Here is a 22,066-nt window from a genome sequence, read left to right as displayed (position 1 = left end):
CCAGGTTCAGAGGTGGGCCTTGTTGGTCTAGGAGTGCTCTCCATTGCCAGTGATTGGCAACAGAATGGGCCTATGGCCCAGTTTGGTTATGAAGAGACGTTTACTGGGGCCTTCTGTCAATCAGCGCTCCCCCCCCCCCCCCCGGATATCAACTAGGTAGCGCCCCTGTATCGCGCTAGCAGGCACCCATGGGTAGACGGGCTTGGTTTGACGCCATCCCTGTGACGACGGGGACTAACAGATGGGAAAATCCGGGCCTTCAGCGAGGCCCCTGACCAATCACCCCTAAATACCACGCTATCGCCATTGCCCCACGCATGAGCTAACAAGCCCACTTTGTAGTTTAAACCAGTTTGAGCAGTTTGAGTTGGATTCTGTTCCTTTCAACCTAGAGAAGCTAGTTGGTAAAAACCTAATAGTCTAAATTTAGCTCCCCTGCGATGTTGTCTCTAAGATCAAGCCATAGGATGAAATACTCTGCTGAAACTAGATTGCAAATGTCTCCAAAGATGGGACTGGGTCCAATACTTCTTTGTATCTCTGGCACCCTACAAACACTAAATGCCGAATCCCTCATGCATTCAGATGAGATAGTGTATAAATGAGTTCTCTGGTGGAGGAAATTGCTATTCAAATAAAATAATAAAGGAAATAAGGCACTAATGCAAGCTCTTCATAATAATAGGTCCCATTTCTTGGGCACTCAAGATGTGCCAGGCACTGTTCCTTGTGTAATTACATTGAGTAATTTGCATTGTATTGACTTGTGTCATCCTCCTACAATGGCCAGGCACTGTTATTACCCACCGTTTACAGGTGAAGCAGCTGAGGCACAACATGTCTGCTCAGATATGCAGAAGGAAGTTTGCCTGTTCAAGAGGACAATTCTCAGTAGTTAAATAACTAACAACTAATAAAAATAAAAAAAGTCTCCATGCTTCCACCAGTAGGACGTACCTAAGCCAGTTCATAACAGGATTGTTATGTATGCTTCACCTTCTAGACAGAATGAGGGGGTGAAAAATACATATTTGCTTAGTTTTTCACTTACCCCTTTAATAGGCTCTGTTGATTTATAGATTCTCGGAAACTTGTTTTTTTCATTTTTCTGCAGTCTGAAGGTTATTGTAAAAGTATTTGATAATCCATGTTGTTAGTCCAGTCTGTGACCTTGTACTGTCTTACTGTAAAATGTATCTACTTGTTCACATAGACATATCAGACCATGTATCTTTCAGCCAAAAAAAAAAAAAAAAAGTGTGCTCCATATCTTTATCTAAAAATCAATACATATTTTTGGGGAGCCCCCCACATGCTGGGCAGTTTTCTAGGTGCCAAGGAAACATCAGTAAACAAAGCAGCTGTAGTTACTGTCCCCAAGAAGCGCCATCCCTTCACACTCTCTTCCCTTTCTGCACATCCCTTATAATAATGACTTCCTTGTATTTTGGGGGGAGGGCCTTATCATTGCAATGTGCATCCCTAGACACTATTGTCTTCTCCATTAGAAAAAGATAATACATCCCTTAAGATGAAGCTGCAATTTGAGCATCAAAATCACTATCACTGTCTTCATTACCACCACTGTGCCCATCATGATTTATTGGACAAAATGAGTCTTGTGAAAGGCCATGAATTCAAAAATGACTTAAAATATAAAAGTTAATATGTAGTCCTCCCAAAAGGTCTTGTAATAGAAAACACTGAATATAACACACTGTGCGTATATTTTATTGATTTTAATACCTAGAAGGGTTTGATATTTCGTCTCTTAATGTTGTATGGTATAAAAGCACCATCATGTGCCTATTTCTGTCTGTTTAAGGGGAATAAATATTGGATACTGGAAGCCCAATAGTCCCAGCAAAAGTAAATGCTAAGAACCGGAAGCATTATTCAGGCTGAGTGGGCACCCACAATAGCCAACCAGAGAGAGGGACCTCTGGTGTTTGCCAATACAATGTACTACTAACTAGACGACCTGAAAAGAAAAGTTAACTACACAGACTCAGTCTTTCGACTCCTAGGAGATTAACCCTCAGTGTTAACAAGGGAGATGTAAAATTTTAATGCTAAGAAACCAGATCAATATTTCATTATAACAGGATAATCAGTTATAAAACAATAGCCAAATGGATAATTTAAAAAAAAACAATTTCAAAGATAGATACTACGTTGCAAAATTAAACCCCAGGACTAAGATAAGGTCTGAAATAGTCTCACTGACATAACAGATATCATTTAACTATAGAAAAGATCACTATAAAAAGCTGGTCTGATTTAGAATCACCTTGGGAGACACAAACAAGTCTGACTAAGGATTAATCAATCAATAAACAAGTCCTGAAATCTAGGTTGCTCTGATAATGTAATCTTTTCTTTGGTATTTGCTCAGAATTTTGTGACCCAAGGAGAGGAATCAAAAAATAATAATACTGACCTGGCTGGGTAGCTCAGCTGGTTAGAGCATCATCTTGGTACACCAAGGTTGTATATTAGATCCCCAGTCAGGGTACATACAGGAAGCAACCAGTGAATGCCTAAATTAGTGGAACAACAAATCTCCCCCCCCCCACCGTCTAATATCAATAAATAATAATAATAATAATAATAATAATAATATTGAAACCCTGAGGGGTTCAATACAAACAAAGCATAGAAAATCAGGAATAGAAATAAGACAGGCATTAAATTCATGATTCTGATGCTTCAGAGTAGATTTAAGTAAAACCATAGCAATAAATTCTGTAATCTTTATATGTTTATGAATTAAGGTTTTAAAGTATTTAAAAGGATCAGCCATCCTAAATGCATATGGCACTTAGTTTAAGTTGTTTAAATGATATGCTTAATAAATTTGTAATCAAAGTTTACAGGTCCCAAGAAAGATTGGTTTTTAGCTTGGGGTATTTGATTCATGAGCTTAATAAAGTGAGCATTAAACAAAGAACGAATGATTGTGAGTATTCCTCTCCATGGAAAAACCCTATGGACGTAAAAGGATCTGTCAATAAGGGCCTAGACAGAAGGTAGGGTAGTCTTATTTTGTGTTAGTTATCTAGCCCTATGTAATAAATGGTCCCCCAAATTCCTGCTTGAAACAACATCTACTATCTTGCAGTTTATTACCCCAGGAGTGGCTGATCCAGGCGGGGCTCAGGTGAGTGGTTCCGGCTCCAAGTCCCTCACGAGGCTGCAATGAGATGTCAGCCGTGGCTGAGTCTCCAGCTCACCCAGGAGAGGAGCACACCTTGCAAGCTCGCTCGTGGGGTGGGTGGCAGGATTCCGGTGCTAGCAGGTGGCTGGCCAGTCGGCCTAGGCACCTCCCGGGCTGCTGGCCATAAGCCACCCTCTGTTCCACACCCTGGGGTCCTCCCCATAACGCAGCTCACAGCTTGGCAGCTGGTGTCACCACGCGAGCAAGCAAGAAAGGCCAGAGAAAACCTCATAGTCTTTTATAACCTAATCGCAGAGGTGACGTCCCGTCATGTTTGCCAGAGCCTGTGCTGTTAGAAGCGAGTGACTAAGTCCAGTTCATGTACAAGGGGATGGCACTAGGGCAGGACACCAGGGGGTGGGGGTCGCTGGGAGCCATTCGAGAAGCTGCCTGTCTGTGAACTTTCCCAAGACCTTAGCCCGTGAGACAGCAATGCACCGAGGGCTCTGCATGGGCAACCGAATGCCACATCTCTGCAGACACAAAATCACCAGGTACTGACGGAACACCTGTGCGTCAGGCACTGTGGTGGGTGCTGGGGATCTAGTGGTAACTGAGGCACACTCTCTGCCCTGGGGGAGCTCAGAGCTGAATGACAGAGGCCAACAATAGAAGGAGGTTTAGCCACTCTCTACGAACTCCCCCTCCTGTGGTACCTATCATTTCATTTTGCAAATACTCATTTAAATCTCTGGTTCCCTGTGAGACTATAATGTCCCTGAGAGAAGGTACTCTGTCTGTGTCATCTTCTGGCTCCTTACATCTTGCACATGGCCTGACTCCTAGGAGGCCTTCAAAAATATAACATTTTGAACTTAAAAAGCAGACATGGTCAATAATCTAGTAGCTAGTCACATCTTAGGATGAATTTTGGCCCCAGTCTTCTGAGAAGCAATCAGTAATAGGGGAAGAAGTACTTGGGAGCTAGATAAAAGTGAACTATGTGGGCTATATAAAAAGGAAGCTCATGGTGTTAGAAGAGATCAACATTGACTCTAGTTTTGTCAAGGCTGATTTAACTACCCCATTCCCACCTCCTTCCCCATGGCCCTGCCCCCAAGCAATGAAGAAATTCTCCTGCATTATGGTTCCAGGTCTTTTTTTTCCTCTGGATTTTACATGTTCTTTAACACAGGCAGTAATTATACGCTGTGATTCTGTCACTAGCGTAACTCCATTTCTCTCGCACATAATTGCGTGAACGTGAACTCTCTACAATTGCTGTGTTTACTTAGAAAATGAGGAGATGTGGCCAATGACGATACATGATAAAAACAACAGTGAACATTTCTTTCAGATTTACTTTTATCATAAAATTCACTCAGAGTAAGTGCTAGCAAACCACAGAAATATTTTATAAATGCCACGGGTACCGATCTAAATGAAGATATTATCAGCGATTCATATCTGTGAAAGACTTAGAATAAGAACATCATCTTTCCTATAAATTTAAGCTTCATTGATACCTTCAGCCATTTTAATTTGGAAAGAGCAATTACGGGTAACAAAGTTAATGCTTCATGTGGATTTCAAAAATTCAATGTGCAACTTCCTCCTCAAAAGGGATCTTACCTGGAAGCCAAAATAAAAACAAAAAAGAGCAAACTTGTTCTAGGAGCAAAGGCATATGAACACTGCCCTCCTCACCCCACAGAATCCCCTAGACAGACAGGGACCAGAGCCATTCAAGCCACAAATGTCTTCCAAGAAGGGCGGGGCTGTGAAAGGAAACTTGGCCCTGAAAATCTGCTTGTATAGGAGTAGATAGGCCTTGGGGCTAAGTCCTGTGTGGGAATAGGGGCCATAAAGATAAATTATGCTGCCCGCCAGAGCAAGAAGAATAGAGGGCAGACTGAGCTGCAAAGGGAGGAAAGAGAGGAGGAACCAGCAGGGAGGTTGTCAGTGGTTGGCAGAGTCAGCAAAACAAGTCTTGCTACATCGTCTCATTACTGTAATATACTATCAGCCCGGAGACATCTCCTCCAGGTCCGGTACAGTCTGTTACTTTCACAAAGGCTTAGTAAGGCAAAACATTTGCGAGGATCACAGAGAGGGCCTGCATGTTTATAGTCTGGGTGGATGTGACGTGGAAAGGAACAGCACATGTGGGACTCAGAGATGATCAATAAACTGAATTCATTCCATTGTGAAGACGATTCAAGGAGTTAGCAAGTGTGAAGTGCTTAGAACAGCGTTCTGCCCACAGTGCAGCTGATACGTACTTGTTAGTGTAAATAAATAAATAAATTCTGTAACACAGCCCCGGCGGCTGGCCCAGCTCACCTGGTCAAGCAGAGGAACTGAGATGCACAGCAGGAATTCATGTATTATGCTGAGTAGAGGCCCAAGATTATAATTTCATTAATAATAAATACTAGGTATGTTTCCATCTTTGTATCCTGAGGACCTTGTACAAGTGTCTAGAACATAATAGATGTCCAGTGAAAATTCACTCAATGAATAAACAAGTAGACAGATGTCTTTTGAAAACATGTATTCATTTAAAATTTTTTGAGCTTTCAACAGATACAGCATTATTTTAATCACAGCATCACTTTATCTTTTAACCTTCATATTTGTTTCTAGCTCATAGGAATTCTCATAGTCTTAGGAGTACCAGTTACCCAACCTTGCTGGCCCCAAACTTAGCCCTCATACTGGTCCAAACCACTGACAACATTTTCAAGATCAGAATCAGGAGGTGAATATTTTAGTGCAAACGTATCTCCACTAGGAGGCGAAGAACTCAGACATGTTTTGCATTATTTCTGGGTACAAAGGGCAGTAGGCAGACCTCATTCATGGCTTTACCCTCAAAATATATCCACAATCCGACCACTTTTCCCACTTCTGCTGGTACCACACTGGCACAGGCCACCATAAGCATAAGCTGTCACAAGGATTCTTGCAACGGGCTCTGAACAGAGCCCCGGCTTCCACTTCTGTCCCATAGTGTCTTCTGCCACCGCAGGAGCCAGAAGGGCTTGTTAAAACATAAATCAGATTGTGCCCCTCCTCTGCTCAAAGCATTTGTTTCAACTGGCCTCCAGTAGGGAAACCAGAAATCACTGTAGATATTTCAAAGAGAGGAAATGTGTATTATAGGCAGTTGATTGCAAAGATTAGTGACAGCAGGAAGCCACTACCAGCCTTAGGCTGGAGAAACCAAAGGGAAAAAGAAAAACCTATAGTCGGAGCCACTGAAGTGACTACTGTTGGAACCAAGCTGCCTGAGCCAGCATTCCCAGCTGCCACGTGGAAAAGGTTGCCAGACTCCTCATCCTTCAAAAACAATAAAAATAGAAAGACCCTTCCACCCATCTTCCAGTCCTGCCAGTACCTCCCAGCGACAGAACCTAAGAGGAAGACAGAAAGCAAGGGAGTCTGGGAAGTGTAGTTTACAAGTCTCCTGCCCCAGCAGGAGGAGGGTATAGAAGGAGAGAGTGCAGGGTCGACAGAAGACAGAGCCCATCCAGAGCAGCACCTCACTCACAGAAGAACCCAAGCTGTTGTTTGTTTTTTTTTTTTTTAACATTTCATTCATTTATTTGTAGAGAGAAGGAAAGAGAGAGAGAAAGAGAGGGAGAATAACATCAGTGTGTGGTTGCCTCTCCTGTGCCCACCCCCCCCCCCCCACTGGGGACCTGGCCCACAACCCAGGCATGTGCCCTGACTGGGAATTGAACCCATGACCCCTTGGTTTGCAGGCTGGCACTCAATCCAGTGAGCCACACCAAGCAAGGCAGAACCCAAGTTCTTACAGTGACCTCCAAGGAAGGCACCTCCCCGCACACATATATGCACCTTCCTTCTGACCTCATTCCCAGCCACCTGTAATCTTACTGCGCTCCAGCCATGCTGGTGTCTTTCCTCTCTTCAAATGTGCCAGGCCCTCCCTCCAAGGAACTGCCCGGGGCAGTCTTACCCCAGGTGCTTTCACAACTTGTCCCCTCATCTCCTTTAGGCCTGCCTGTAGGGAAAGGACACCTCCTCAATGACTTCTCCTTGAAAAGGAATTTAAAAATCACAACCCCCCCCAACTCCCAGCCCCCTTTATTGCTTTATGTTTCATCACAGCATTTATCCTTCTCTAACACATTCTACATTTCCTATATGGTTTTATCATGTGTAAATGTGTTTTTATCTATATTACGTATTTTTAGTTGTCCCTTTCTCATTATGTACGTTTCTTGTATCTTGTCTCTTCTTCAATAAATGTCTCTCTTTTCACAGTATATGGCTGGATACCTTCGGGACAGACTTTGTCTATTCAATATCCCCCCCCAATCAACTGTAAGCTCATCATGGGGGAGTTTTTTGCTACTCATATAGCCCCAGTGCTCGATAACTGAATAAATGCATTTAATCATTTGTAAATGTATTTATTATGGGATGAAAAGTATTAAAGGCTCTTAGGAGCACGGAAGAAGGAAGAGAAACAGTCCTACATCTCTTCCTCTTCTAACGCCGCTCAGGCTACATTAGGTGTCCCTTCCATGTGCTCTGGCACTCTCTGTAATTCCCCTGTCCCAGAACTTGTCCCACTATATTGCAATTGTATACCTGCACTTCTATCTCCTCCACCGAAACTGGAAGTCCCGGTTTCGGCGGAGGAGAGCAGGGGTGGTGCCCGTCTAGATGATACCACGCACCAAGCGCCTGGCAGGGTCGTCCTGCGTGCCTTGCATGCAGGGCTCAAACAGTATTTGTTGTCGAATGTTCCCATCAAAAAGCAGGAAAATACACTTCAGGGTCTCTAGACATCATTCCTGCCTCTGATATTCTGGAAAGATATTTGAGTCAACGGCTGTGAGAAAATATAAACAGAGTCAGCAAACAGTACAGAAACAAAGTGAGTCGGTAGCAGTTCTCTTGTCTGGCCAAGCGAGGACAAGCAGCATTATCAGGGCTTCGGAGGACATTTTAATCTTTTTATTAGAAGTATTTATATTGCCTGAAAAGCATTCCACTGGTGAGTTATTTTAATAGCTGAATATTAGAGGATAACAAACAAATCTTGAGAAAATGAAGTTATGAAAATCCAAGTAATCACAGAAAAGCAATGCCTCTCAATAGATAACAGATTTTACAGTGTTATTCTCAAGGGGAGTGGGTGTTAGAGCTACAGAGTTCATTAACAAAACCATTGTTCTAATTTTATAACCAACTTTCAGAGGAGAGAATTATCCTTGGTGTGTGTAGTCACAGACAGTAGAAAGATAATTGCTAAAAATCAGCCTTGGTCGGTTTTTCATTTAGAGGTTTCCAAGAGATACCTAGAAAATATCCAGCCTTCTATGAAGAGATTGTGGCTGTACCTTACACTCAAAATAGATTTATTTATTTGGTAATAATTCAGGACCGGAAGAAGTCATATCACACATAAGTACTTAAGCACCAAATTTATCATAAAAAGCTTTGACTTGGCTTATATCCTCAGTAGTTGAGAGGCACACTGAAATGTCTTATCTCATCTCATCCTAGGAAGGAGCCTTGCTGTCATCTGCATGAATGTTACCCAAGCACATCACACAGGAGGGGCTGGAGACTTTGATGGAAAGGCCTCCTCAGCAGGCCTGTCTTCAGCACGAAGCAGAAGCAGCACGTAGCTGCTGTTTTGTTTTCGCAGCCTGCTAGTGCGTTCGGGCATTGAGCATTCCTTTCTTCTTCTCTTTAACTAAAAATTCAATTTGACCAATGACGATTTGAAATACATTATAAGCAACAAGAATTTGGTTAATCAGAAATCTGCCTTTTTCATTCCTTTCTCACTGCCTAAGTTTGCAAAATAACTCCCAACCAGAAAAATGACTTCAGCCTGCTGCCTGAAGTCTACATTTATCTGCTCGCTTGCACAAGGAGAACACGGAGCTAAGTCAAGGGGGAGAGAAGCACACGTTTCTGGAAGGGTAATTTTAGAACCAGTTTCAAAGCCGACTCTAATTTGAAAATGCCTCTGCCATTTAGACCCACATGGAGATGTTACCAGCCTCATGAGATGTCGTCGAGTAATCGAGTTTTTTTTTTTTTCTTTTTGACAGTCATGCAAGTGATCACAGCTGCTGTGGCTTCCTTGCTGGGAGAGGGAGGGTGGGGGGCAGTTTATTAGAAATAACTTTAGAGAGGATGGGATAAAAGCAGACATACAAAGCCACGGGCTATTGATTGCAAATCTGGCAAGGCTGCAGGCCATTCTCATTGCAGGCAGGGCACCGCAGGGCCCGGTAGGACTCCTTAAATCTGTTGGCCAGCATCGAGAACTTGCTGCCATGGCACAGGGAGCAGGTAGCACTGCCCGACCCTCGGCAGTGAAAACAGTTGTCATCTGGAAGCTCTCCTTCCTGCAAGAGATGGGTCAGGGTTTAGTTACAGCAGTACTTCCAAGTTCATTGATCACGCGCTGGTCAAAATAGCACTGGGATGCTGCAAAGGCTAGGGCGAAATAAGAGGGAAATGCTTCCCACAGATGCCAAGGAGGAAACTGGCCAGAGACACAGAATAATCACAGCAATTTTATCAAAAAGAGCTTCCCTGGTGGACATCTCTAAGACAGCATCCCCTACCATGCCTTGCCTTTGCGACTTTACGCTCTTCATCGCCCTTATTGCCATCTGTATGTTTGATGAGGGCAAAGACTTAGCTTTCCTCATTGCCAAACACCCAGAGTGAACATTTGTGGCATGCTTAGTATGTGCCAGGTGCTGTTCTAGGGCTTTTTTTCATATATCAACCCATCTACTCCCCATAACATCCCATGAGATAGTGTAAGAATTATCATCCCTATGTTACAAATGGGAAAGTAAGGCCCTAAGAAGCTCTGTTATTCACCAGTTGTCACATAGCTTGACAGAAAGGGAGGCATGTTTTGATCCAAGGCAGTCAGGCACCAGAGTTTACATGCCTGTTGCCTCCATATAGAGCCCCTCATTGTAGTTGCCCAAAGTAGGTGCTCAAGAAAGATTGTTTTGTGTGACTGAGAGACCGAATGGATGAATGAGTCGATGTTACAGTCCTTGGAAGCTTAGCTCTGAAATCTTGCGCTACTTCATCTTTGTTCCCTTTGAGAACTGCGATGAGGACCCAGGATCCAGAGCGTCGCTCTGGAGTCGGCAGCCTGGGACGGAAGCCAGCCTCTGACATCACCTACGCACCTTGGGCAGTTCCCCTCACCTCTGTAATCTCCACTTCTTTACCTGGGAAATGAGAGGGATGAGGCCTACCTCTCTGAGGTGCTGGAATAAAAGATAAGACAATCTATGAAAATATCATAATACATTATCTGGCATATGATGGGTTTTCCATAAGAGTTAGTTCACTTCAAAGCATTGTTAATAGTCTCCACTCCTCAACTCCCACCCTCGGAAAATGCCCCCTGTCTACTGTCCTGCTCTCCCCCAAATCATTTCTAGAAAACTGGCCATCTTTGCCCTCCTGTGCAGAGACCATGTATGGACCTGTAACCTTCCAAGAAATAAGGAGCGATGCCAGGTCTGTATGGGGGGACCCAATACCAGGTCCTGTCCATTTCGTCTTCAGATCCGCCCATTTTTCCCACCCCACAGCCACAGTGCTAGCCCGGACACCTGCCAGCTCCGGCAGGAACTCAGTGTGGACGCCTGCCTCACTCGGTCCTGCGGGCTGTTCTCCCCACTGACGCCCATCTCATTAAGTGGCCTGCAGCTCTGATTGCCATGGAGCACTCAAGAAACCTGTTAGTGAACATGTGCCTTCCAGACAAACTTCAGATCAAAACCCAGCCTCTCCAGCAGCTTTAAATGTTTAGTCACATCTTCCCTCAGTCTCTTAGGTCTCCCTCCAACTCCAGAGACCTTTCCCTCCTCCCCGCCCAGCCAGCTCCCACTGTTTCCGGGTCAGGGAGCCTTGCCCACCTCCAGGTCTGGACCAGGAGCCCCACGCGCCTGTACCGCCCCCAGCGGGGCAGGTCTCAGACTCTCTTGAAAGCTCCTCTCATATCACTTCCCAGACACCTAGTGCAGTGCCCAGAAAATATCTGCTGTTACATATTTGCCAAATGAATAAACAAACAAAACAATGACATCTAGAGAATACCTTCTATTCTTAAATTCTAGGAAATACCAGCACGGCTAGAATCCACTGGGTGGCTCAACTCAGCTAACTCTGCTTTCTTTTATAACCTAATAATAAAAATAATCTCTGAAGAGGGAGGCATTAGTTCTGAAAATAGCTCCATTGTGGTGCGCAGTGCTTTAACAGGTGTTAAATTTTATTTGTTCTAGGTTTAAGGAATGGAAGAGATTATCCAACCAACCAAAACCCAAATCATGTCTGTGCACCCTTCTGTTAATATTTTATTGATTATTGCTATGCTTTCATATATGAGCATGGAAGAATTTGTTTTCTTCTCTTAAAGTATTCAAAATAAATATATTTGCCAAAATGTTCTTAAAGCAAATTGCTGCAGTCCATTTTTCTGCCAAATCCACGTTTTATACCTGATCCCAGGGAGATTTTAATGGTACAAGTTGGTGCTGTCAAAGAAAGTACAGTAAAATCCCAACATAATGCTACAACATGTGATCTGAAAATTAGTTTGTATAGAATGTCAGGTCAGATATTGAAAGATTAATAAAACGACCTGGTAAGCCTGCCCGAGAGAACAAAACTAAATCATTAATCAAATTTTATCTGATGCATTATTGGAGCTGGAGTTTCTATTCTTACCCTGGGTTACCACCCTTCTCCGACCACTCACCCTCAACATGCTCGTTTAATTATTTGATGATTCATTAAATCAAGTATTCACTAAGCCTCTACTCTGTATAAGGCATGGAGGATATCAGCATTGGTCTTCCCTTCTCATTGTTTTTAAAATTATTCTCAGCAACTACTTAGTTAGAAGAACTTAGAACATAGTTGCACAGCATAGAGTAGGTTCTAGAGCCAGCAAACCTCCACAAACCACCTCGTACTAGCTCCAGACTCAAAGGCTTGAGTAGCCCTGCAGACGGTAACCTGCACCCATGGGGAGGCTGCTTAGTAAAGTGGTCGCCATCATAACGTTGATAGTCAGGCAGACCTGAGTTTGACTACTGGCTCCAATGACCTCTGGCAAGTTACTTAACCTCCCTGAACCTTAGTTTCCCCAGCCACAGAAGGGGATTACTAGTAGTGTCTGCCTCACACAGTCTTTGCGAGCGTGACATGGATTACGGCATGGAAAGCATTGGGCACGGTGCCTGGCTATTGTGGGTCCTCAGAAGATGGTAGTTATCACTGCTGTTGTTTCTTTTTTATGACTATCATTTCAAAGGCAAAAGCACATAAGGCATAAAGGAGCCCAGATGATATATGGTGCAAATCCACTGAACACAGAGCCAGATCTTGAGCCCTCCATGTTTCACGGTGGCTCAATTCAGTTCTCCCTCTCCTTTTCTTCCCTAGTTATGACAGAGGCTCAGCGTGGCCGGCTTTAAGCCTCACTCTGCCCTTCAGCCTCACCCTGCCCTTTCATCAGAGTCCCCGCCGCTCCCCTGTCCCACACGCAACAACAAAGAGTCTCCTGGTCAGAGGGGGTCCTTGGTGTTCTCTAACCCTCATTTCTAGTATGAGCTTGTCTAGGTATTGACTGCATCAGGGAGTGGGCAATCAAATGGTAATTTTAAAACATAACTTAAAGGACAGGCAAATGAAGTATCACCTTTCACAGCAATTTTCTGCTGCACACCCCTGCCCCAGCTGGTGTAGCTCAGTGGATTGACTACCAGCTTGTGAACCAAAGGGTCGCTGGTTCGATTCCCAGTCAGGACACGGGTCCCCAGTGGGGGATGCACGAGAGGCAACCACACATTGATATTTCTCTCCGTTTCTCCCTCCCTTCCCCCTTTCTAAAAATAAAAATAAATTAAAAAATCTTAACAAAACAAAACACAGCTCTCTCCAAATTGAATTTATCAGGCTTGTTGTTGCTTTTTCATTCAGGGCTGCCATGCGACCTGTATTTTAGCATTTCTGGCTCTCCTCTGAAAATCAATGCTCCTGCCAGTTATAAGATGGTATGAAAAGGGATCAAGTGGATGAATGTTAACGTGGGGAGGGAACACCTGTGTAACGGTGTTTAGTTGTGTGCCAGCTGCTGCGCCGCATTGTGAATAGTGCTGTCTAGAGAAGGCAGGGTCAGAGCTCTCCTGACAGGCGGGTTCCTGGGTCCCAAACTCCAACGTTCTTTCCACAAACATTTAATATTTACTGAGCACCTATTATATGCCAGGCTCTAGTCTGGGAGGCAATGGAACTACTGTCTTACACCCAACAAAAACATGGCCCCTGCCCCCACAGAAACTAAATCTTACAGCGTGAGAATGAGCATGAACCAAATACTTGCACAAATAAGTCCAAGACGGCGACTGCGAGGAGGGGTGCGGGATGCCCTGCGTGTCCCTCCTTGTGGAAGTCAGGGGAGGCCCCTCTGAGGAAGCGACGCCTCCACTGAGACCTCGGGGGCTGAGGGGCAGGCCCTACAGAGTCTGCAGAACATTCCCAGCACAGGGGAGTTGCCGCGGGGGAGAAAAAACCAAGAGCACAGGAGAGGCAGCGAAACAGGCAGTGTGTCTGGGGCCGAGAGACGGAGGAGAGATGTGCAGGACATGAGGCTGAAGAGGCCGAGAGGGGCCAGGCTGCAGTGTTTTCAAGAATAAGTGAGGCGTTTTGGTTTTAGCCCAAGTGAAGAGAGGTCATTGAAAGTTTTGGGTGGGGGAGGGGGAGGGCGATGAAGGGATGACATGATCATATTTGCATTTCAAAAATATCTTACGGAGGGTGAGATCAGGTTGGAAAGAGACGCGAGTGGTTGGGAGCAGAACTTTTAACAGGAGCCTTCTCTGGGAGTCTGGCCATGGTCCCCTGAACCCTCCCGGGGCGGGGCCATCTCTCCAGAGCAAGGAAGCCCTTGGCCCGGGTTGTCACACCAGCAAATGGGAAGTGAGAGTGAGCCCCACAGAAAGCTTCAAGTCCCGAAAGATAGAATCTAATGAGGAAAAAAAAAATTTCACTTCTGCTGCTATCCAAGCTTTTACTCTCTTAGCTTAATTTCATCAAAATTGCTTTTCCCACTCCCAACCCCACACTGTGAACTAATGAATATTATCAGTCTTCCTCCTCATGTCTGAGCAATGGTTTCTAAGGTGGGGAGTGTGTACGGAGATAAACATTTGAACTACTTATATTTTTATGCAAAGAAGGCAAGGAATTAAGCTTTAATAATATTTTCAGAAGAAATTGTTATACTAGTTTTTAATAAACTAGTTGACACTGGCACCTTCACCGAGACCAACAGTCACTAGAAAAATGCACCCATGGGACCCTGGAATAAGCACGATGTGCCCTGGTTGGTGTGGTTCGGTGGATTGAGCGCCAGCTTCCAAACCTAAAGGTCGCTGGTTCAATTCCCAGTCAGGGCACATGCCTGCGTTATGGGCCAGGTCCCCAGTAGGGGGTGCACAAGAGGCAACCACACATTGATGCTTCCTTCCCTCTCTTTCTCCCTCCCTTCCCCTCTCTCTGAAAAGAAATAAATAAAAAATCTTTTTTTTAAAAAAGCATGATGTAAAGTGACCCCACTTCATGTAAAGTAACAATGGTATCCTGACTCATTCCTTCACTCTCAGCATGTTACAACATTCTGTGACTTACTTGTGCCTGGTCTGTGAATTTACAAATGATACTGTTCAATTTTAACTAAACTCATCTCTACAAAATCTAAAGACCCACAACTTTATTAGATTTCTTCAAGGAACCCGTAGATGGAGGATAACACCAATAAGAGAAGCACAAGCAAACCCACAAGAAAAGGACAGAGCTGTTTTTTCCATCTCAAGAGCGAGATGTTCTAAGCCACACTGTAAAGGGAAAATGATAGATACCTAATCGGATCTCAAAAGAGGGCATTGACAAATTAAAATTAGGAGTGTTTAAAATATGGACTTATAACTATGATTGCTAATAACATACCATTGAAATATAATAAAATCATAACATCTTTAATATTTAGACATCGTAAGTAGTCATAGTCGAAAGTTTTTACGTAAGCAGTGCACAACCAAGACAACTTGGAGACCACAGCAGCGGGGCCGTTCCAAGTGGGACAGCGCACCACTCGGACGCACCTGTGGGTACTGGTTGTGGGGGAACGTGCTTTCTGTCTCTGCCAAAGGCCCATTGTTCTGGTCGCTGTCTCCATAGATCTCTTCTTTGCTCATCAGAGACTCTTCCTCAACCTCTCCTTCCTTCTGGAGAATTTTCCTCATGAAGTCTCTCTTGTCCATTGGGGTTCGAATGATTTTCAGGTTATTCGTGTAGATGATTATCTTTCCAAAATCTATAATAGGTGGGGACTAGAGAAATGGAGAATGAGCATGGACCCTCCACCAACCATCAGCAAGTACACACGGCGCCGCAGAGCTGCTCTCCGTGCCAGGCAGCGGGGGAGGAGGAGCTCCCGCGGTCCGGCCCTCGCCATCCCGTGAGGCCACCGCGCTGCGGGCCACTCCCTGGTTTGTGTGCTTTCTCTCAAAACCAGGACAACCTTCACCCTCCTCCTGCTGACGGTAACCGAGCAAAGCTGAACTAGTCATGTAACTAGAGTGTAAGACTCTGCAGGGCGGAGTCCAGCGTGTACATTTCAACCACACCCCAGGGCAGCCGAGGCAGGGCCAGGCACAACGAGTGCTTCATGAATACAAAGGCATGCTCTTTCTTTAAAATAAAAAAATACAAAAAAGATCAGTCCAGGCTTTTTTCTATGTATAAATAAAATAATGGTGGATACATTCTATTGTGTTGTTGTTGTCGTTGTTGTTGTTTAAGGCATTGTGCTAAGCATTTCACAAGCATACCTCACTTCTCCCCTGAACATCTCTATTGAGGTAGGTGCTATGATTTCCACATTCTACAAAGAGACCAAATCTCAGGGGGGTTAAGTGCCTCTCAAAGTTACAGTTAGTCAAGAGTCTGTGGCTAGAATTCAGACCCAACTCTGTCTCACTCTGAAGTCCATATTCTTAGCACCTATACTAAACTATTCACAAGGACTTCCCCCAAATATAAGGTCATTATATTTAGTTAGACATTAACATATAGCATATATTTGTTATTATATATTATACATATTCTGTTGTAACTTGTTTTCGTAATTCTTCTATGCAAATCTCATGTCAATAGATTTCCTTCTGTAGCATCGTTATTAATAGCTTATGTTCCCTTGCATGGGTTTCTCACACATTCCTTAATCATTTGCTGAGGAATAATTTGGACAACACTACAGTATGGTAGGGAAGCATGGGAGTCGATGTTTAGGGATTACTCAACTAAGAATATATATCTCTTCCCAGAGCTAGGATAGCTCACAGGAAAACAACACTGGATCCCAATTCTACTGCTCAACAACTGTGAGATATTGGAGAATGATTTGGCCTCTCAGAACCTCAGTTTGCTCATCGGTAAATGGGCTGCCATCTAGCTGGTACTCACCAATGACCACAAACTAATTATTAAAAGACAGAAATACCTCTATGCTGGGTGGTAAACAGGTGCTGTCCTGAGACTCCTGGGTGCTCTCTTGCCCCACCAACCTCTCTTTAGGGAGCCTCCAACATCCCCAAAACCAAGGATGTAGAAGTTAAGACTTAGGGCCTCAGGTGTTAGGACCCAACCCCAACACGGCTGGCTTCTGGGGCGATAAAGCAATGAAATATTTTGACTCTCATCTCTGTAGCTCATTACATCATCTTCCAGGCATGGAGGTACTATGAGGAATATATAAAACAGATTTACAAAAGCTGAAGATACCATGCAAAGGGTAGGCATTGTTACTGCTATTATTATTGAGAACTGGTCTTTTAGTAGTTCATGCATGCACCAGCAGGCTATACAACTAAATGCTTCAGCTTCAAATACTCTGCCCTGGTTTTATAGACCTGAATCAGCCAAATCTAATTAGGTGCCACATGTAAGCAGTCACAACCTGGCTGGAGCGGACCTTCAATATTCAGGTCCCTTTCCTTGAAACATCCTTGCAGTTTCCGTAATTATTTATGATGCCACAAGCTTCCTACCTGGCCCTTAGTCCCTCCCTCTCTTCTAGGGATCGTGTGGCAGCTTCCATTTCCTTTAGTTCCATGCACTCTGGGCTCCTGTTTCACACTCTGGACTATCAGTTTCTGAGCATCGGAAGATAAAAATGGTGGCACTTTTGGAAGGTTCCATTTCCAATCCCAGTAACAGCTGAAGAGGTCCAGTTACTAGGGAGATGTTTTTGCATCTACAGCTGGTTTCCTTTTTTCCAGTCAAAACTCTCAATAAACTTTTAAAAGTCTGCAGTCATCTGGTTCAACCTCCTGCCTCTCAGATCTGAGATGCCCAGGAGAGTACAGTAAATTTATTTTTAATGTATTCCAAAGATGGATGGTCCCAAGTCACCCTTAAGGTGTGTTTAAGTTTCAGTCATCCTGACAGCCAAGTTCTTCCTTGTGTCTACAGAAACTCTTTGGGTGTAACTAACCTTCACCTTCTCTGGTTACAGACTATTGCCTGTGAGGAACACCCGCTCTTACATTATAGAGGGCCGGGATGGAGCCAGGAATTTTCCATTTCCTTCTATAGTGGCCAGAATGGTAGCGTATGTGATCGAGCTTCATAAATACTCTGATGTCAGTGGCAACGTGCCGAGCTTGCTCTTTGGGCACCATGACACCCTTCCACTGCAGTGAGTTTAAATGCAGAAACGCCTTCCTGGGTGGGTCCTAGAAACTCAGTGGGCTTTGGAGGCAGGCAGACCTGAGCTCAAATTTATTCAAATGTCACGTGATAGTTCTGTGAGATTTGCAAGTTATTGAACCCCTATGAATTTCCGTTCCTCCGATCTGTAAAATTCTTCCTCATAGAAGTACTGTAAAGATAAATTTACATATTCTGTATAAAGTGGATGTTCAGCAAATGTTTCCTCTCTTCCTTTCCCTGCCATTTTTTTATGAATCTTATAAACTCCGGGCCGTTCTAATCCCTCAAAATTTTTGATTGTTTAGAACCACTCTCTCCAGCCATCACATAAAATTTTAAAAAGACTCAATATTTCTTTCCTAAGAACTTGGCCATTATGACAATGGTAGGTGACACTGAGCATATGCAATGGGCGAGGCGCCATGCTAAGTGCTTCCTGTGTAGCACCTGCCTGTCATCGCCACAACCACCTTTGTTAGCAGGAACTTCTGTTACCCTCCTCTCGCAGATTACGACATTGAAGTTCAGCGAGGTTAAGTGGCTTGCCTAGGCTCACACGGATAGGTAGGTAAAACGGACACGAAGCCCGGGTGTAACTGACATCTGGGCTTTTAAAATACACATATGTTATTTTTGGTGAAATAAACTAGTAAGAGAAAGACAAATACCGTATGATCTCACTTACATGTGGAATCTAATGAACAACATAGAAACTGAGGCCCGGATACACGGAACAGACTTCACAGCTGTCGGAGGGGAGGAGGTTGGGGGACTGGACGAAAGAAAGCGAAGGGATCAGCCAAAGCACGCACACACACGGCCCGTGGACACAGACAACGGTGCGGTGATGGCCAGCTGAGGGGGCGGGCGGGTGGAGGTGGGCAAGGGGGGGGAATGGGGACATCTATACTAGTGTCAACAATAAAGTTAAAAAATAAAAATATATATTATTTCTAATGTAAATATACATAAGTTAAAATTTACCATTTTAACCATTTCTACGTGTATAGTTCAGTAGCATTAAGTACTTCTACATTGTTGTATATCTATCACTATTGTCCATCTCCAGAACTTTTCCTTATTCCCAAACTGAAACTCTGCACCATTAAACAGTGACTCCGCCTCCTCCCCTCCCCCAGCCCCTGGCAGCCACCATTCTACTTTCTGTCTCTATAAACTTGACCACTCAAGTGGAGTTACACACTGTTGTCATTTTGTGACTTATTTCACTTAGCATAATGTCTTCAGATTTCATTCATGGTGCAGCATGTGTCAGAATTTCCTTCCTTTTTAAGACTGAACAATAATCCATTGTATGTATATGCATTTCATTTCTCCATTCATCTATTGACGGACATTTGGGTAGTTTTCACCTTTGGGCAATTGTGAATAAAGCTGCTATAAACCTGGGTATACAGATACCTGTTCAAATTCAGAGCCCTTGCTTTTAATTGCTGTGCTTAACTACTACCGACTGTTGCCTCATAGCCAATATTTGCTAGAGGTTATTTTAGAATTGTATTCACTATTGAAAAATCATGTCTTCCAAGCTTTCATTTCCTTATTTTTCATGAATACCACATTGACAACCTGTTTCAGTGGGTGTGGCTGCAGGAATCCATCCTGACCACTCTCATACCTAGAGGCTGGCTAGATGGGGATGTGGCATTTGATCAGGCAACAAAGTAAACAAGGATAACTGGACCAGGCAGGAATCTAACCCTGAACATGGTCTCTAGAGTCTGGTATTTAAATCAACTGTGCTGCCCTGCCATGAAGCCTCAGTGTTCTGGTTTTATAAACCCATGCCTAATCATACCTTTACATAAATGTCAAGTTTGATGTATTCACTTATGAAGGTCAAGCGGTCCACTATTACCTACTGTGGCCCTGTACGAGGTATTGTAAAAACCACAGCTTTGTAAATTCTAAATCTACAAATAAGATTTAGGTAAAAAGAGATACTATAAGCACAAGACAGCTAAGTACCTAGGACATAATAAGCACTCAGTAAGTGGTAACTATTATTATTATCATCAACAACATTAGTAGTGATCTTGTTCTGTCAAGAGGAATATTCCATATGGCAAAAAGCATGGAGAATGCAAAGACACAGTTTCTTATTGTGACTTTGTGCCTAATGACCCTGTAATATTGGGTGAGTCCCTTAACAACTTGGCACTCAGCGTTCCTCATCTGCAAAGTGGGAATGCTCGTACTTAGCCTTCTCCTCAAGACAGTGGTGAAGACCCAAAGAGATAGCATGTGATAGTGCTTTGCAAAGCAAAAGCCACTCCAGGAACATGAGGAGCTGTTCATTACAGCCCCCTTTAATACCCAAAAAACTGTTATTATCTTTGATACATGCCCATAATTATACTTTTATCAACGTTAACAGGGCCAATACATTTGTCTGCTATAAATATATTATTTGTTGCCTTAGGAAACTACCAATAAAAATTATTACATAGTAATGATCAGAATTTCACTCTTTAAAGATGAGTACAAATCCTGGTGTGCTCTTCATGAATAACTTGGTCTATTACATAATTGTATTTAATCTTTAAAAAAACACACATCCATAATCCCACTGGCAGAGAATATATACATATCTCCTATTAGATTTTGGAAATCGGTGACTACTTTTCTAGGCTCTTCTAACTTAAAAGAAAAAAAAGAATCAGGGAAGGGCTTTTGATTATTCATAGTATGGGAGAAGATCATTGAAACTCACAAATAAAATACATGCTTCAAATGAACTCATAGCTCCAACTTCTTCCCCTGTAACATTTCCTCTGGGTGATTTGCTTTTCACCATTTTTTCCCAGGACTCCTCCTACCCAGTGTTCATGCTCAGGAGCAATGGAAAGGCAAAATAAATAAACTAACAGACAGACAGACATTTTGTAAAAGCAGGCAGCAAGAGGGAGATAGGGGAAAGAAAAAAAGATGTGAATTAACCACAAGGTGAATAATTGCCTGGGGTAAAATGAGCCCTTTCAAACACTTAGCTCTTTTAGGAACAGGACAACCCGCTGCTGAATCATCTGCTAAAACGGCATCCAGGTGACCTGAAAACCACTGCGCCTCCATTTAATTTACTCACTGAGGTAACCCCGCCAAAAACCCAGTGAGAATTTTTCACCCTGGAAGGAATTTGAATACTACCCATGCTTACTGCACTTTCCAATAAGTATTCAACCAGCATGTTATTTTTGTCCACGAATATTATTCTAAGAGCGACTTCCATGTGGTGTGCCTATAGCTCTCATGGTTACCGGAGCATGAGCGTGATGCAAATTTGAAAAGTTCAGGTGTTTCCCTAGATACGCTTCCGTCTTTAAAGCTTATACACCGCGCACAATACCAACCTTATGGTCATTGGCCTTGAAATCGTTGAAGAAAGGCTGGCTACCTGCCAGCGTATAGGCATTACCCTCTCTAAACACGCTGATCCTTTGAGCAGTCAGCTTGGGGGAGTATGGTCGGGGTTTGGGGGCTTCCCCAGACCCGTAAACACCATCCATTGGTTCAAGGGCCTCTTGGAGAAAACTGTGAGGGTATTCCTCCTTTGGCGATTCTAATTCCTGCCCATCCTCAAACACCTGCTTCAACACTCGGCCACTGTAGGAGGAGGAGATCTTAAATCGTACTTTGCGGGGTTTGCCGTCGCTCTTCTGGTTCAGCTTCTTCTCAGGGTCCTCCATCAGCAGAAATTTCCCTCTGGGCTTTCCAGGCTCCAGTGTAGCCAGTAAAGCCTGGAGCTCTGAGAAAAGGGCACTTTCTTTTCCCTCCTCCTGCATATAATTAATTCAAGTTGCTGCTGGGACACGCTCAGTTTACTGCAACCGACACCCACACATTAAATATTGATAGACCCGCATGCGAAGGCAGGCAATTGTGGGTTTATGGAGCGGACTGAGCATGAGACAAGATTGGGTCCCTTCTCACCCCCAAACTCACCCAGAACTTCACCCCAACCCTGGATTTTCTTAACCCGAATAGGGTTACTTAGACTGAACAAGTACTAGTTTGAATGAGGATCACTCAGTTAGCAAATGTTTTGTTATTCTTACCAACAGCTATGACCTAATA

At 43.7% G+C, this 22,066-nt stretch overlaps 1 protein-coding gene across 1 annotated transcript; it reads right to left on the bottom strand.

Annotated features, from left to right (window-relative positions):
* Nucleotides 1-9,375: 9,375 nt before the first annotated feature.
* Nucleotides 9,376-21,678, bottom strand: GRXCR2 (glutaredoxin and cysteine rich domain containing 2). The gene is made up of 3 exons (XM_054567938.1): nucleotides 21,343-21,678; nucleotides 15,361-15,588; nucleotides 9,376-9,558 (listed from the first exon to the last, which is right to left on the bottom strand). The coding sequence occupies exons 1-3, from the start codon at nucleotides 21,676-21,678 to the stop codon at nucleotides 9,376-9,378; spliced, it is 747 nt and encodes a 248-aa protein (XP_054423913.1).
* Nucleotides 21,679-22,066: the final 388 nt, after the last annotated feature.

This window comes from Pteronotus mesoamericanus, unplaced genomic scaffold (assembly GCF_021234165.1).
Source record: "Pteronotus mesoamericanus isolate MK-2021 breed Mesoamerican mustached bat unplaced genomic scaffold, CSHL_Meso_final contig_2, whole genome shotgun sequence".
Taxonomy (NCBI): Eukaryota; Metazoa; Chordata; class Mammalia; order Chiroptera; family Mormoopidae; genus Pteronotus; species Pteronotus mesoamericanus.
Note: the sequence above shows the minus strand (reverse complement) of the source record. Positions and strands in the feature narration are given on the sequence as shown.

Excerpts from the sequence above, each read along its gene's own strand:
- GRXCR2 (XM_054567938.1), bottom strand. The coding sequence starts at position 21,678 with ATGGAGGACCCTGAGAAGAAGCTGAACCAGAAGAGCGACGGCAAACCC. Across the intron at positions 15,589-21,342 it reads TCAAGGCCAATGACCATAAG|TCCCCACCTATTATAGATTT; the intron begins GTTGGTATTGTG and ends CCATTTCTCTAG. Across the intron at positions 9,559-15,360 it reads CCCACAACCAGTACCCACAG|GAAGGAGAGCTTCCAGATGA; the intron begins GTGCGTCCGAGT and ends CATCTCTTGCAG.